The following is a 13,149-nucleotide window of genomic DNA, read 5'->3' as shown; positions in this document are numbered from 1 at the left end:
TAGCAGCAAAGATGGTAAAAGACCTGCCTTTTGAAGGCACGTCTTAAAAATTGGGTCTTGAGTTTTGTTCGTGGCTCTGCTCTGAGCAACAGAACAAGTTGTACAACGCCTCTACTTCAGGGTTCGTATGAGCTAGGGCTATTTTCGTTTTCCTGTAGCCTGAAGCTTGAAGCTCTGTGCCAAAAACTTGTTTCCATTTCACTGATCAGATTGCTGCCCCCGAAGTATTTCCCTGAAACCCACCTATAGCATGCTGCTCTGTTGTAAACATGACTGAACCTGCCCTGAAGCGCTCCCAGTGTTTGAAAAATGTATGCAAGATGCACATTTGTATTTCTGTTCAGTTGAGTCAAATAAATGTAGAACCGTGTAAGGTAGACCATGTCGATAAAAAACAGCCTCTTGAAGAGCCACTAAGACTGAATTTATTCAGATGTTGAAGTCCAAATGGGCGGAAACAAACCAGGTTTGATCAAAAGCAACTGTAGGTCTTTTTCATCCTATGTGAGTCTTATTTTTATTGTTGCATAAAATATATTTTGTAGATGAATAAATGGTTAACTATCTGAAGCTTTTTGCTATGATTTCACCATTTAGGGCGGGTCAAATGCAGAACAGAGAGCTGTTTTGTAATGTTGCAGGGTTTCCCCCAGAAATCTTGCTCAGCCCGGTGACGGGGGCGGTAGGGCAGTAATTCATCCATTGGTTTGTTTGAGTTAAAAGTTTTTTAAAGTTGGCTGGAAATTTTAAAATATCACTTGATAACTATGTCTGAACACCAACTAGCAAGCAACTGCGAAATGGTACGACATTTAAATAATGTCGTACCATTAAAAATCTTTAAAAAATGCAAACATGAAAAAGCTCAAGAAAACGATGCTTAGCCTGGTGGGGGCGCATGTAAAGCCTGGTGGCCCATCAGGCTTGTAATACAGGTAGGAACAAAAGGTTGTACTTGTTAAAGATGAGCTCTTGGTAAAGCCATACAGTTAACAGAGATACCAATCATTTATCTTGTGGGAATTAAAGGCGATGAATACTGCTAGTTGCTGCTTAGTTTTTTTTCAGCCTGAAAGATCAAACAGGATTGATTCAATCCACAGTGAGAGTTATGAAGTCTGAAAACCTTTAATCGCTTCCTTATGGGCCTGCACAGTCATGCTCCGGACATCCAGCTTTGCCTGTTTTGTAACTGTCTGCTGCATTACCTCTTCATACTGAGATGATGGTAAATGTTCATCTTCAACCCAAATGCAAATCAGTTGTTTGTTCAAACTGATCATACATCCTTTTTTTTTTTTTTATTGTATTTTTTTGTAGTGCCGTATATCTGCCTGTCGCGATAAACAATAAATCAATTAATTGTACGATAAATTAAACCTATCGATCTCATTTTAATTATCAGCTTTATCGTCTCTTCCTGCCGTTTTTTCTTTCTCTTGATGACACTGAATGAAAAAAGGCTCAACTCCGGTGCTCTCCACTGACCCTCCCTTCCTATTTCCTTAGTGTAATGTCCAGCGCACGCTACATGAGTTGTCGGCCTATTTTCAAAACCTGAGATCACACATGAGCCGACAGAAATCCTAGGTATAACGGTTCGATCGTGCTGTGTGGTGTCCAGCCACATCCATTATTTTGGACTTGTAGCCCAACATAATGACTACAAGTCCAGTTAACTAATTTTAAAACCAGGCATTAATCAATGCTTTACTAGAATCTACCTGTGATGCATGTGGCTAGAGTCAGCGTAAAGTCCTGACTGAATGAAAATCATTGTAATCTATTTATGTCACGTTAACGAAGAACAGCTGAAAACTTACCGGGTTCATCAACTGCGGTAGCAATTTGGCTCCAACTCCTCCCCTTGTCATTTCTATATTCTTTGCACGAAATGTTAAATAAATATTAATGTTGTTTACACATATCTCCGATGTCTGGATTTTGGGTTGTGCCATGTCAGCTGTTTGGGTTTCCCCTCGTAATTTCCCCTCAGAAATCGGAGGAGAATCCGCGCTTTCTGATTGGCTACCTGTCACATTCAGCGTTAAGCTCCACCACGACGATCCACCGTAACCCACCACACACTGCAGGATGATCGGTTACGAAATCACCAGCGAGAATCTTAGATTGGCCAACGATCTAAGATTGTCGTAAGGGGAAAATGGGGGCAAAAAATCGTGCAGTGTGAACTACTGCATTATGTGGTCGGATGTGCCCATCTTCTCTATTTAAATCTAGAGATTACTGAAGGGCAATACAGACTTCATAATCTGCACTCTTTTGGTTGAATGCAGTATTCATTTCCACTTTGGCTTTGTGTTGTTTAGTTTTTATTCAAGTACGTTTTTTTTTTAATGGAGACTGAGAATCCATTTTATTTTTGTTTTTGGTTGTTTTGTTTAATCAGTTCCAGTGTTATGTGTTCTTTTGAAAATAAAGTGTATCTATGACAGGAAATAGCATGCATTATTAGGCATTTCCATTAAATCAGTGTCAAAAGGTCTTGAAACAATATTATCGTTTATCGCAATCATTGTTTAGACAATCACTCAGCAAAATTTGTTATCGTGACAGGCCTAGTCGTAGCTGACAGTAGATGAGTTATTTAACGTTCTTTTTAACTTATTTATCATTTTTTGCTCTTGGTCTCATAGTTTATCAGTGACGTTAGTGGTGATCGTGGCTGAAAGGTGCCAGACTGTTGTTTTTTTTCACACTTCAATTCTTGAATACTAGATTATTTTCAGGTTTTCATGAATTGGTTTTCTTTCTGAAAAGGGGAAATTAAAATATGTTTTAATGTGATATCTCAGGTTAAATGTTAAAAATGCTTTAGCTTATGGATATACAAGGTTTCCCCCAGAAAACTTGCTAAGCCTGGTGGTTTAGTGCTGGGGCAGTCATTCGTCCAGCAACATGTCGTGTTTTTAAGTTCAGAAAATGTTTAAAGTTGACGGGAAATTTGAATTTAATAATCATGTTACTGAAAGATTGGAAGATTAACCCCTGAACACCAACTATAAGGTCTTAAAAATGCAAATATTTTAAAAAGACTTAAATAAATAAGCAGTAGTTAGCCTGGAGGGGGGCACAAGTAAAGCCTGGTGGCCCGCCAGGCTTATAATACACTGGGGGAAGCCCTGGATATAGTTGTTTAAAAACCACTAATACAATTTTTCTCTTCTTTTTCGCAGTGCCAGAGCATACTTGGTCAAGACAGAGACCTTAATCAAAACCACAGCCCCCTAGACCCCTTCCCCATCCATACACACACCCCTACACACACACAAAGTCCTCAGCAATGCCAAGGGGGGCTGATCAGCCTGCTGCCTGCTCTGACAAGCTCTGCCTCCTCACCTCACACCCTTGAGGCTGCGCTTAACCAAGCTTTGACCGCTGACCTCCCCGTTGCCGACCTGGGAACCAACGGTCGCTTGTTCTCCACCGAAGTCGGGGACGCCCTCCTGTCCAGCCAGGAGCTGCAGCCAGCAGTGGCACTCAAAGGTAAACTGTGAGAAGCAGAAGGAGCTTTTCTGTTTTCCTACGGCGACACCAGGCTTTATAAACGCACTGTTTGCCATGGATGTCGGTCTTGAGGACAAATGTTCACTTAGATGGATCTGAATGTGGCGGAGGGGTCCTTTTGCTTTAACTCACTAAACACTTTTGTTATTATCCAATTTTTTAAGAATTGGTATGAGAGAACCGTAATGTAAGGGAAACGGTTAACCATTTGAGTGAGCCTCCTGTTGCCTCAAAGGGATATGTTCTTTTGATTGCATGTGAAATAATGTCTGACTCATAATTACAACTATTCAATTACATAAACATGTTTATGTTCTAATTAGCTTTTACTGATTTGAGCATTTAGGAATACATGGGTTGACCAGTATGCGTTTTATGATGATTATGAAGAAAAAAAACCTCATGATTTGCAGAGATCCTCAATTCATCAAAAGTGAAAACACGTTATGAGTCGTGAAATCTGACTAACTCAAGATAACTGTAGATATAGGTAGGGCTGAAATGATTAAAATGCAGTATAATGTCTGTCTTATACAAAAAGAAACTTATTTTTCTTGTCCTTTTTAATGTTTTTCTAACATTGTATAAAATAATCTTCAGTGGATGAATGAAAAATCTGCAGAATATGCATGTTTTTTGTTTAAAATCCGATTAATTGTCAGAATAATGAATTTATTACTTCAATCGTTACTCGCTGCCCTAAATGTTTGTGCGTACACTGGCCACTAACACACTGCAAGCTTCTCTTCTCTCGAATGTTCTCCACATTAGCGCTCTGCACTACTGGATTCTCATTGAATTGCATTTCAGCTTCAACTATTTCTAAAACCTTTTTCTGTTTTCCGCCTCTGTCCCCTTTCAAGTCTGATCCTTTGCTTTCTGTTTCCAGGCATGGCTCCCATTCGGGATTCCGTCAGCCATTCCCCTAATCAAACAGGTGACACAACGTTATGGCTTCTTCCTGAACTCTCTGTCTGCATGCCCTTCTGTCCTGTAATGCCCTATAATGATTGTTTGCTTTTAGGGCTGTTGTAAACGAATATTTTAGTAATCGAGTAATCTATCGATTATTCTTACGATTAATCGAGTAATCGGATAAAAAAAATAATAATAAAATGAAATATTGGTAAATCTGGCATAATACCGGTGTTACTATCAGATATCAATATCAGTCCAAATTTTCATATTTGAGCATCCCTAACAGTTGCTTTTTTGTAGTTTGGAGAACTAACCTGTAACAATAATAGCTCACTTTCTAAGTTAACTAGAAGAAAAGTTATAGAAAAATCTGAAATTATATTGAATTTAATAACAAAGAGGCAGGCTCACAAATATGCTTATAAAAAATGTCTACAATCCAGCTTTTAGTTTATGTATTCATCTTCAGTGAGTTTAATAGATTAATTAAACTCACCTTGCCACCTAACCTGTCACGCTTTGGGTTTGAAAATACGGGAAATGCCGCCTGGAGTGGAAGGAGAGGGCGAATGAACGAACGTAAGATGGGGTGGAGGGGAGGAAATAGACCAGCGGACTGACGAACCGTTAGACCGGGGGACGAACACGGGGGGAAGCAATACGGGATATTTACGACACCTTCACTGGTCACACTCAGAAACTCATCTACCAGCCATGTACGATGCGCTCCGCCACCCGTTCCTTCAGACCGGGATATGAAATGTATTGTGCGGTTCGTCGGTAAAGCTACATTTACACGGTAAGCATCAGCTACTCAGCCGCCCGCCCTGTTCAGGCTATCCGCTCACCTCAGCGCTCTTCCCGCCGTTCGCTTTCAACCAGCAGCCCCGGAGGAGAAATGCTGCCGTACTCCAGGCATTCCCCAGTCATTTTAAGGATGCTTATTGGTTCCCCAAAAACGATAAAAAGTCGGGCATTATCATCAATCAATAAAATCCCCACGGGCCAATCTTGAAGATTGGACTTTATGCCGCTGAGACTTAGCTTTTGTCAACAACTCAGAGGCGGAAGTGAGAGCTCCGCGCAACGCAAATGAAGTCCCGGCCGGAACACGGTGCGCTAACTAATAAAACATAAATTAACGAAGCTTCGAGGCAGGTAAATTTTCCTCGAGGAATTTTAGTAATCGAGGTACTCGAATCATTCGAGGAATCGTTTCAGCCCTATTTGCTTTAAAAAATTGTGAGACCGGGTCTTGACCTTGATGGAAGGTGCATTGTGTTCATTGCTTCTCGGTGGGATGGAGATAAATGGGAGAGGAAGGGAATGTTGCAGGGTGCAAGGAAAGATCAGGCAAACATTGTAAGATACGCTGGATGGGGACAATATTTTTTGTTTTTCCAGATGGAGGCTTTAGAAGTGAAGATTGTTTAAAGGAAAACATTCAGATATCTGGTTGTGTTTAGCTGACTTGTAGCCAGTCCTGTTGACATGCTGCATCAGCTACAGCACTTGGCTTCATTAAACTGTCTTTGTGGTTTAGGAACCTTCTTCACCAACAACAACAAACAAAATGTCACAGACACCAGTTGAAATCACTATTTTTTTGTAAAACAGATTATTGGAAGCTGGTAGAATAATAATACTAATATGTAATTTCGTCTTACAAATGGAACGAGACAAAATTTTAAATGCCTTTATAATAAACTACATACATTTCATTCTTGGTTTTATTGTGAAGGTTAGCAGGAAGTTGCATCTCAGGTGACAATTTCAATAGAGAATTGTTTAATTGATAGTATGCCTTGCATTATTATTTGGCTTTCCTGCCAGGTTTAGCGAAAAGAGAAGGTTAAAAAAATCTGACAAGAGGAACCACGTCATTCTGAACACTTCCTGTTTGTGCCTGCAGCGTCTGAGAGGCTGCATTAGATGCTTTCGTTTTGAAATGGCATTACTAACCCAAGTTTTGTCCTGTTAGCCATTAAAACAGACCACCTCTGTCTTTTGAGTTGTGATTGAAAATGTAAATGTTGCATCAAATATTCTCTTGATTGCTTTTTTTTTTAACACAATAGTCAAATAATTGGGGTTCATTGTGCTTTGGTTTTGGTGTCAAACTTTTATTTCCTGCTGTGAGAACCACATACTGATGCAACATGACAGAATTACTACAGTGAATATGCCTCCTGAAGATTTAGGCAGACGCCACAGTGACAGAATGGGTGTTTAACGGTGAAGGAGGGGGATAACTGGACGCAGTCTGAAATCTAATTTTAGAAACATGCCAGATCTGAATGCTGTTGATTTCAATCTTAGATGCCTTCATTTCCTCCCCCTTGCCAACTTCTTTTTCCTCATGCTGTTGGCATCCTTCCTATGCCCTCCAACGCCTCGTCAGCAGCCAGTCGCCTGCCTCACTGAATCTTCTTTAATAGCTTTGGCATGCTTTTGTGTCCTGCTGTGGAGACAAAATGGTGGCAGCTGTGTCCAGGCTTAGTTTTGGCAGCAATGGCATTCAGAACAGTTGGCAAATTAACGATTGGACAAAATGGCAAAATATAAAGATTGTGAATGAGGAGTTAAATAAAAACCATCTAACGGACTTAATACACCAAACCGATGTTTGTAGTATTAATGGAGGTCTGTTTCTCTACTTTTGTGGCGTAATGGACTACCCGTACAGTTGGATGTTGTTTTGGGAGGAACTGGCATCGGGTCGTCAGTGAGAGATCAGTCGCAGAGTTTGTACCATGATTAAACAAATCTTATTAATGTAATAACTGAAGCCTGGGAAGCAATGTTTGGTAAACATCTTTTACAGAGCTACTATTATAATACTATTTTAATATTGTTTTAAATTGAAACGCTGGACCAGGGATCTGCAGCTTCCAGGCTCTTGATGACTTTGTCTTTAGATTTTAATAACTATAATTTCAAATAAAGGTTTTAGCAGATTTTCATTATTGAATTTCCACAATAAAATACAAAAATACCATCAACTAATTTTTAGATCATTTTTTCTTTAAAGCACCATTTTAAAATGTATTCATTCAAAAGTTTTTTTTCCCTCTAAAACCTGAAAATAGAAGTAAAAGTTTAGGTTTTCAATAATGACAACAAATTTTTTACATCAAAAATTACAAGTTGTCTTTTTTTTTCTCTCCAAAAGATCATGTGACATTTGCAGCCCTAAACCAGTTTATTGAACTCCAGCTAGAAACTTATTGGATTATTAAAGTCCCTTCCTGAAAGTATCGAGGTGGAAAGGGGTTGAAATCAACTTAGTCCTCAGGCCTTTTGGACAATTTGTAACCACCTTGGAGTGACCCTCCTATAGCGGAGTAAAACTTTAACTAGACTTCATTTTAGGTCTTTCACGAACCAGTTCTGGCTTCAGGATGGATAGATTAGCATTTTTTGCAGCTGCTTCTACGCTCAACTCTCAACAGCGTCCCATCCTGTTCTCCGCAGGTTTGGAGCATCCTGGCTTGGACTCCCAGTATGAACCTCCCCCCTGGTCCTCTGGCTCCCCGTGCAGCAGTGATGGTAACAGCAACTGGAGCAAAGTCCTAGGTGACGGGAGTTCCGACAAATCCAACAACACTTGTTCACCCAGCTCCTCTGTGTGGCCTCCCTCCTCCTCTTCATTTTCTTGCTCCTCATCCTCCTCTGGCTGTGGTTCAGGGTCCGATCCGGAGTTGGCATCAGAATGCATGGATGCAGATTCTAACTCTTCAGTCGGTTCAGAGAAGAACCTCGGCCTTGCTGCGACTACAGTGATGATGATGTCAGCCAACACTTCTTCCTCCGTGTCCTCCACAGCTTCTTCCCCCTCCTCCCTGACATCCACCATGATGGTTGGTGTCGGCGTGAACGGAGACAGCAACATTTGTCAGGTCGGAGGCATCGGAACCTTAAGCAACGCAAATAACGAAAACAATATCACCGGATCCTCACACTACTCCATGGCTGGGTCCAGCAGTATTGGCAGCAATAATATGAGTAACCACAACAACAAGCTATTTGGCAGTAGTGGTGTATGGGGCTCCCAGTCAGGCAGCAACATGAACACCATCGGTGGAAGCAACTCTTATATAAATGGAGGGTCAAACCCAAACATTTTAAATCCAAATGCCAACCACGGTGCCTGGCCACAGAATCCAACCCCAAACCCGGTGTGCCAGGGCCAAAGGCCTCCACAGGCTCACGGGATGACTTCCAAACTGGGTGTGGTTCCTCACCAGGGGCCCTTAATGGCCTGGGGGGGCATGGCAGCTCCAGACAGCAGCAGTATGATGGAAGACACTGAGGTGAATAATGGTACATCGAGCAGCAAGGTGTTAGGAGGCAGCAACAGTGGCAATGGCGGTCTGCTGCCTAGCAACCTTAACACTGAACCCAATGGACCAAATAACACTATCCTGATGAATACTACTACTACTACTAACGCCACAATGACCTCTAGTCCACCAGACTCTACCGCCTCACCCCTGCTCAGCGGGGAGCGTTCCTGGGGCTCCATTGGAGGAGGAAATGGGGGGCCGCTGGCCAATGGAAGCCCCTCATTAGCTCCCCAGCACCCTCAAGGAGAATCAGGAGGTACTGGGGCTTTTGGTACGCCTTGGGGCGCAGCTACCTACCCTGTAGACAAAGGCCCCCTTAATGTAGACACTGTGAACTCCCAGAACTCCTCTACTGCTGCTTTTAAGAGTAATAATAACCACAATAACACTGGGGCCCCACGGTCGGACCAAGGGCCCACCAACACCCCGAACCAGCCTCAAAGTAACTTGTCCTGGAGCGTTGGCCCTAATCAAATCCCAGGCTCTACAGGCCAAGCGCCTGGAAGTGGAAACCAAACTACTGTGGGCCCTCCAGCAGGGATCCCTCGCCCGTGGGGGAGCAGCGCATCCTCCTCTTCCTCGTCGTCGTCATCGTCTTCTTCCACCTCGAATAGCAAAATGTCAAACGGAGAATGGGGATCGGCGACGACTGGCAACAGTTCAGACGCAGGAATTCAGAAAGGAAGTTCTCCCAACAATGGGTGGAAGAGCCTCGAGGATGACGCTATGGGTATGGGAGGAGCAGGCGGCGGGAGTCAGGGCCTGGGAGGAGTCACTGGAGGCTGGGGCTGCTCCGGAGGAAGCGAAGGAAGTTGTGAAAGCTCCGGAGGTCGATCCAGCTCAGACAGAGACGTCAACCAGTCTAAAGGAGGAAACCGCAGGAAAGGCAACCATACCCCGTCGATGACGCCAGCCATAACCCGGGCCGATGTGGACCCGAGGGTTCTTTCCAACACTGGATGGGGACAAACGCCCATACGGCAGAACACCGCTTGGGACGTCAACTCTCCCTCGGTCAATCAGGGTCCTAAAGGGGATGAAAGAAAGCAGAGCAGCGGGGGTTCCAGCTGGGGCACAGCAACGTCGGCAGCTCCCTCCCAGACCTCTGGAGGTAGGAGCTGAAATATTCAACATAAACCTACTGTTCCTACTATAAAACATCAAGAAGGAAAGTTGATCATTGTGTCTTGGATGTGCTTGCAGGTTGGGGGGTTGGGCCAAGCAGCTCAGGCCCTGATAGTGGAGGCTCTGGCTGGGGAGAGCAGAAACAAACATCAGGTTGGGACAGTAAAGGAAGAAGTGGCTGGGATGATGGATCCAGTTACAAGGGCGGTAACAGCAGCAACACCTGGAACAACAACAACGTTAAAGAGGACAGGTGAGCATTGCCCAACTTTCCAGCTACATGCAAGCTAAAAAGTTACTCTGAGAGTTTCTTAGAACAAATTTTTAATGGTTTAACAAGGTCATAGTAAAACAGAAAGTTGCTAATTTTGCTTTGCAACTCCCACCTCTTGCTGCTGCTCAGCTGGCTGAAAGAAAAAATGAGCGGCAGCCATCATTCATAGGTGTATGATTAGAATATCTGTTAAGCCAGACTTATTAACCAGCTGATAGCTTGTTACCAGAATTAAATTGGTATATTCATACCATAATATTTGTTCAGCATGTATCAAAATGCATTGGAAGTAGAGCCAGTTGTTGCTTATTTTTTTAATAAAACCTTTAAATTCTGGTATTCCTTTATATTAATAATCACATTTTCTCTCTGAATGTTCTCTCAACCACGCTTATAACAATTTTATTATATTTTTTGTTTTTCCAGTGTGTATTTACAATTTACCAACCTTTACCCCCCCTTTAGGTCAATGACATGGACTAATACACCCAAAATGCAGCAGGGTTGGGGGTCCAACAGTGGAAACGGTAGCGAGGGATGGGGCAGCGGTGGCGACGGCACCAGAACAGGAGCCAGCAACCACTGGGGGGAACCTCAGAAGGGCGCCAGCTCAGTGGGCTGGGACAGCGACAGCGACCGCTCCGGCTCCGGATGTTGGAGCGAGCCGAGCCGGACCACCAGCAGCAGCAGCACCTGGGTAGGCAGCGGAGGATCAAATACTCCTGACCAGAGCACTCCAAACCCCAGTTCCAACTGGGGAGACCCGGTCCACAAGCCCAACCCTCAAAGTAGCAGCCAAGGCTGGGGTGAGCCAGGGAAGAACAACCATGGAGCTCAGAACTGGGGGGACGCCAACACTAAACCTTCTAACGAATGGAGTAAAGGTCCTGAATCCAGCATGTCCAGGGGCAACCAGGGTTCCAGCAAACCCACAGGTAGGGATCAGAGGGGTTTATCATAGCTAGAATTGATCATAGCTGAACTGAATGTGTTTACAGTGAAGCGTTTTGAGAGGAATAATCGAGCTTATGTCATGGTTTTGTTATTTCAGGCTGGCTTGGTGGCCCAATGCCTGCTGTAGGCCAGAAGGAGAACATTGCAACTGGGTGGGAGGAACCTTCTCCAGAGTCCATCCGTCGGAGGATGGAGATTGATGACGGAACTGCAGCGTGGGGAGATCCTGGTAACGACCCATTCCAATACTAATATCTTTAAAAAGACTGATTTTACATTAAACCGTTAAAGGCAACTAACAACTGAGCACTTAAGAGTATGAATGGAAATCGTTTTCTATTGCAAAGTGACAGACATGAAGCTGCCAGATTTGCACTATGTTAGGTCACGATTACACCAAAGTAGCATATTTGTATTCAAAGAATTATACAGAATTTTTTTTTTTTTTCAATGAGTAGGCTCATTGAAAAAAGAAATATCCCAAAATGTCCTTGCATATTTGTGCCTGAAAAATAAAAACATGCTATTTTTAAGAATGTTGCAAACTTTTCACAGGTAAATACAGCGGAGGCGCTGTCAACATGTGGAGCAGGACCACTCAGTCGGATCCGGAGCCCATGGCCCCGCCCTCTCAGAATAAACCCCACCCAGCACACAGCTCAATGCCGCCTGTGCAGCACGTCAACCAGGACAAAACCTCCACTTCAAGTAGGTTGCAAACATATTAAGTTGCGAATACGAATGACCTTTTTCACTGTGTATTTAAATGTCTGTTTATATAATAGAGGAAAACTCTTGACAGGCTGACATTTCATTACAGAGAGTGAATAGATAAATCCAAAACATCACAGATATTTCTGTTTTTACATTAAATAAAAAAATAAAAGTTATACTACCTTACCTAGTATATGTAAGTTATGAGACTTGGATATATTAAATCTCATGAAGTAATCTCAAAGCAGATCATGCATTCACGTTTCAACTTTTAGGTAAATATACCACATTGAGTGAGCAGTTGTATTCTGAATTAAAATGTGTTATTTGTGCAGATGCTCACAATTAACACATGCATGGGTTTTCAGAGCTGCATGGGTAAAAACTGAGCCAGTAGAAACCTTTCTCAGTCCTCCTACTGTGTTGTCTGAGCTGAGAGCTTTTTCCAAAGCTGGTTGAGTCATCTCTCTGGAATGCTAAGAGCATCATTTTTTTTTTTCTCATTCACCTCTTCTTCTTCCTTTCTTTAGTTTTTTTTGTTCACCCACCAATTCTGCACGTTCACTTTTGTTGAGTTGAAGTAGAAAAGAGCAAGAGAGAACATGAATGGCAAAGGAGGAGGTCTTCTGCGTTGGTAATGGGAATGTTTTCAGTGTAAGGCAGCTATTCTGCAGAAAGGGCCTGAGAAAGAGAAATGCACAAATAGGGTGTTAAGCCCATTCACACGTCCTTGTGCAGTGAACCAACTATAACAACCTCTGTGTTTTGCACATATTCATAGCTGCATTTGTCATATTTTTCATAAACATTAAGATATTTTTGCATGATAGGGAATAGAGCATCACAATGTTTTGCACAATTGCAAAGTGGTGAAAAACAATTTAGATTTTTAGAAATAAAATGATAGATGCTAACAGCCTCATGATGTGGGGATGCTTTTTTTTTTTACCCAGATGTTTAAAGTTCCTAAAAAGCTACAAGATGGGTAGAATACATGGGCAGGACTGTTTACAGGGTGTCTGCGCATCCTTAAAAAGTCTTAAGTTAATGTACCTAAAAAGTCCTACATAAATAAATAAATTAAAAAAAAACAGTTGGGTTTATATATATTAATTACGAATCTTAAATGTTGTCTTGGTAGGACTATTTAATGTTGCATAGTCTATTTTTTTCTTTTTTATTCCTTGTGGGATTTTCCTGTCAGGCAAAAGTCTTGGTTACATGCAGACATCTTCACTACGTCCTGCGACTCACTGCTAACCTTCTCTTGCTAGCTAGCTTTTTTTGCGT

At 42.4% G+C, this 13,149-nt stretch overlaps 1 protein-coding gene across 2 annotated transcripts in view; it reads left to right on the top strand.

Moving 5' to 3' along the window:
• The window catches only part of tnrc6a (trinucleotide repeat containing adaptor 6A), a 39,221-nt gene that overhangs the window by 11,465 nt on the left and 14,607 nt on the right, over nt 1-13,149 (top strand). For both annotated transcript variants that reach the window (XM_014982657.2, XM_088008227.1), the window contains exons 4-10: nt 3,198-3,507; nt 4,418-4,465; nt 7,921-9,903; nt 9,996-10,170; nt 10,657-11,126; nt 11,243-11,374; nt 11,701-11,853. In XM_014982657.2, coding sequence (XP_014838143.2) covers nt 4,420-4,465; nt 7,921-9,903; nt 9,996-10,170; nt 10,657-11,126; nt 11,243-11,374; nt 11,701-11,853 — 2,959 coding nt within the window. In that variant the 5' untranslated portion in view covers nt 3,198-3,507; nt 4,418-4,419. The remainder of the gene's footprint in view (nt 1-3,197; nt 3,508-4,417; nt 4,466-7,920; nt 9,904-9,995; nt 10,171-10,656; nt 11,127-11,242; nt 11,375-11,700; nt 11,854-13,149) is intronic.

The sequence above is a fragment of the Poecilia mexicana genome, unplaced genomic scaffold (assembly GCF_051168715.1).
Source record: "Poecilia mexicana isolate PSO_F unplaced genomic scaffold, ASM5116871v1 scaffold_8, whole genome shotgun sequence".
NCBI lineage: Eukaryota > Metazoa > Chordata > Actinopteri > Cyprinodontiformes > Poeciliidae > Poecilia > Poecilia mexicana.
This window is presented reverse-complemented; position numbering and strand designations above follow the sequence as displayed.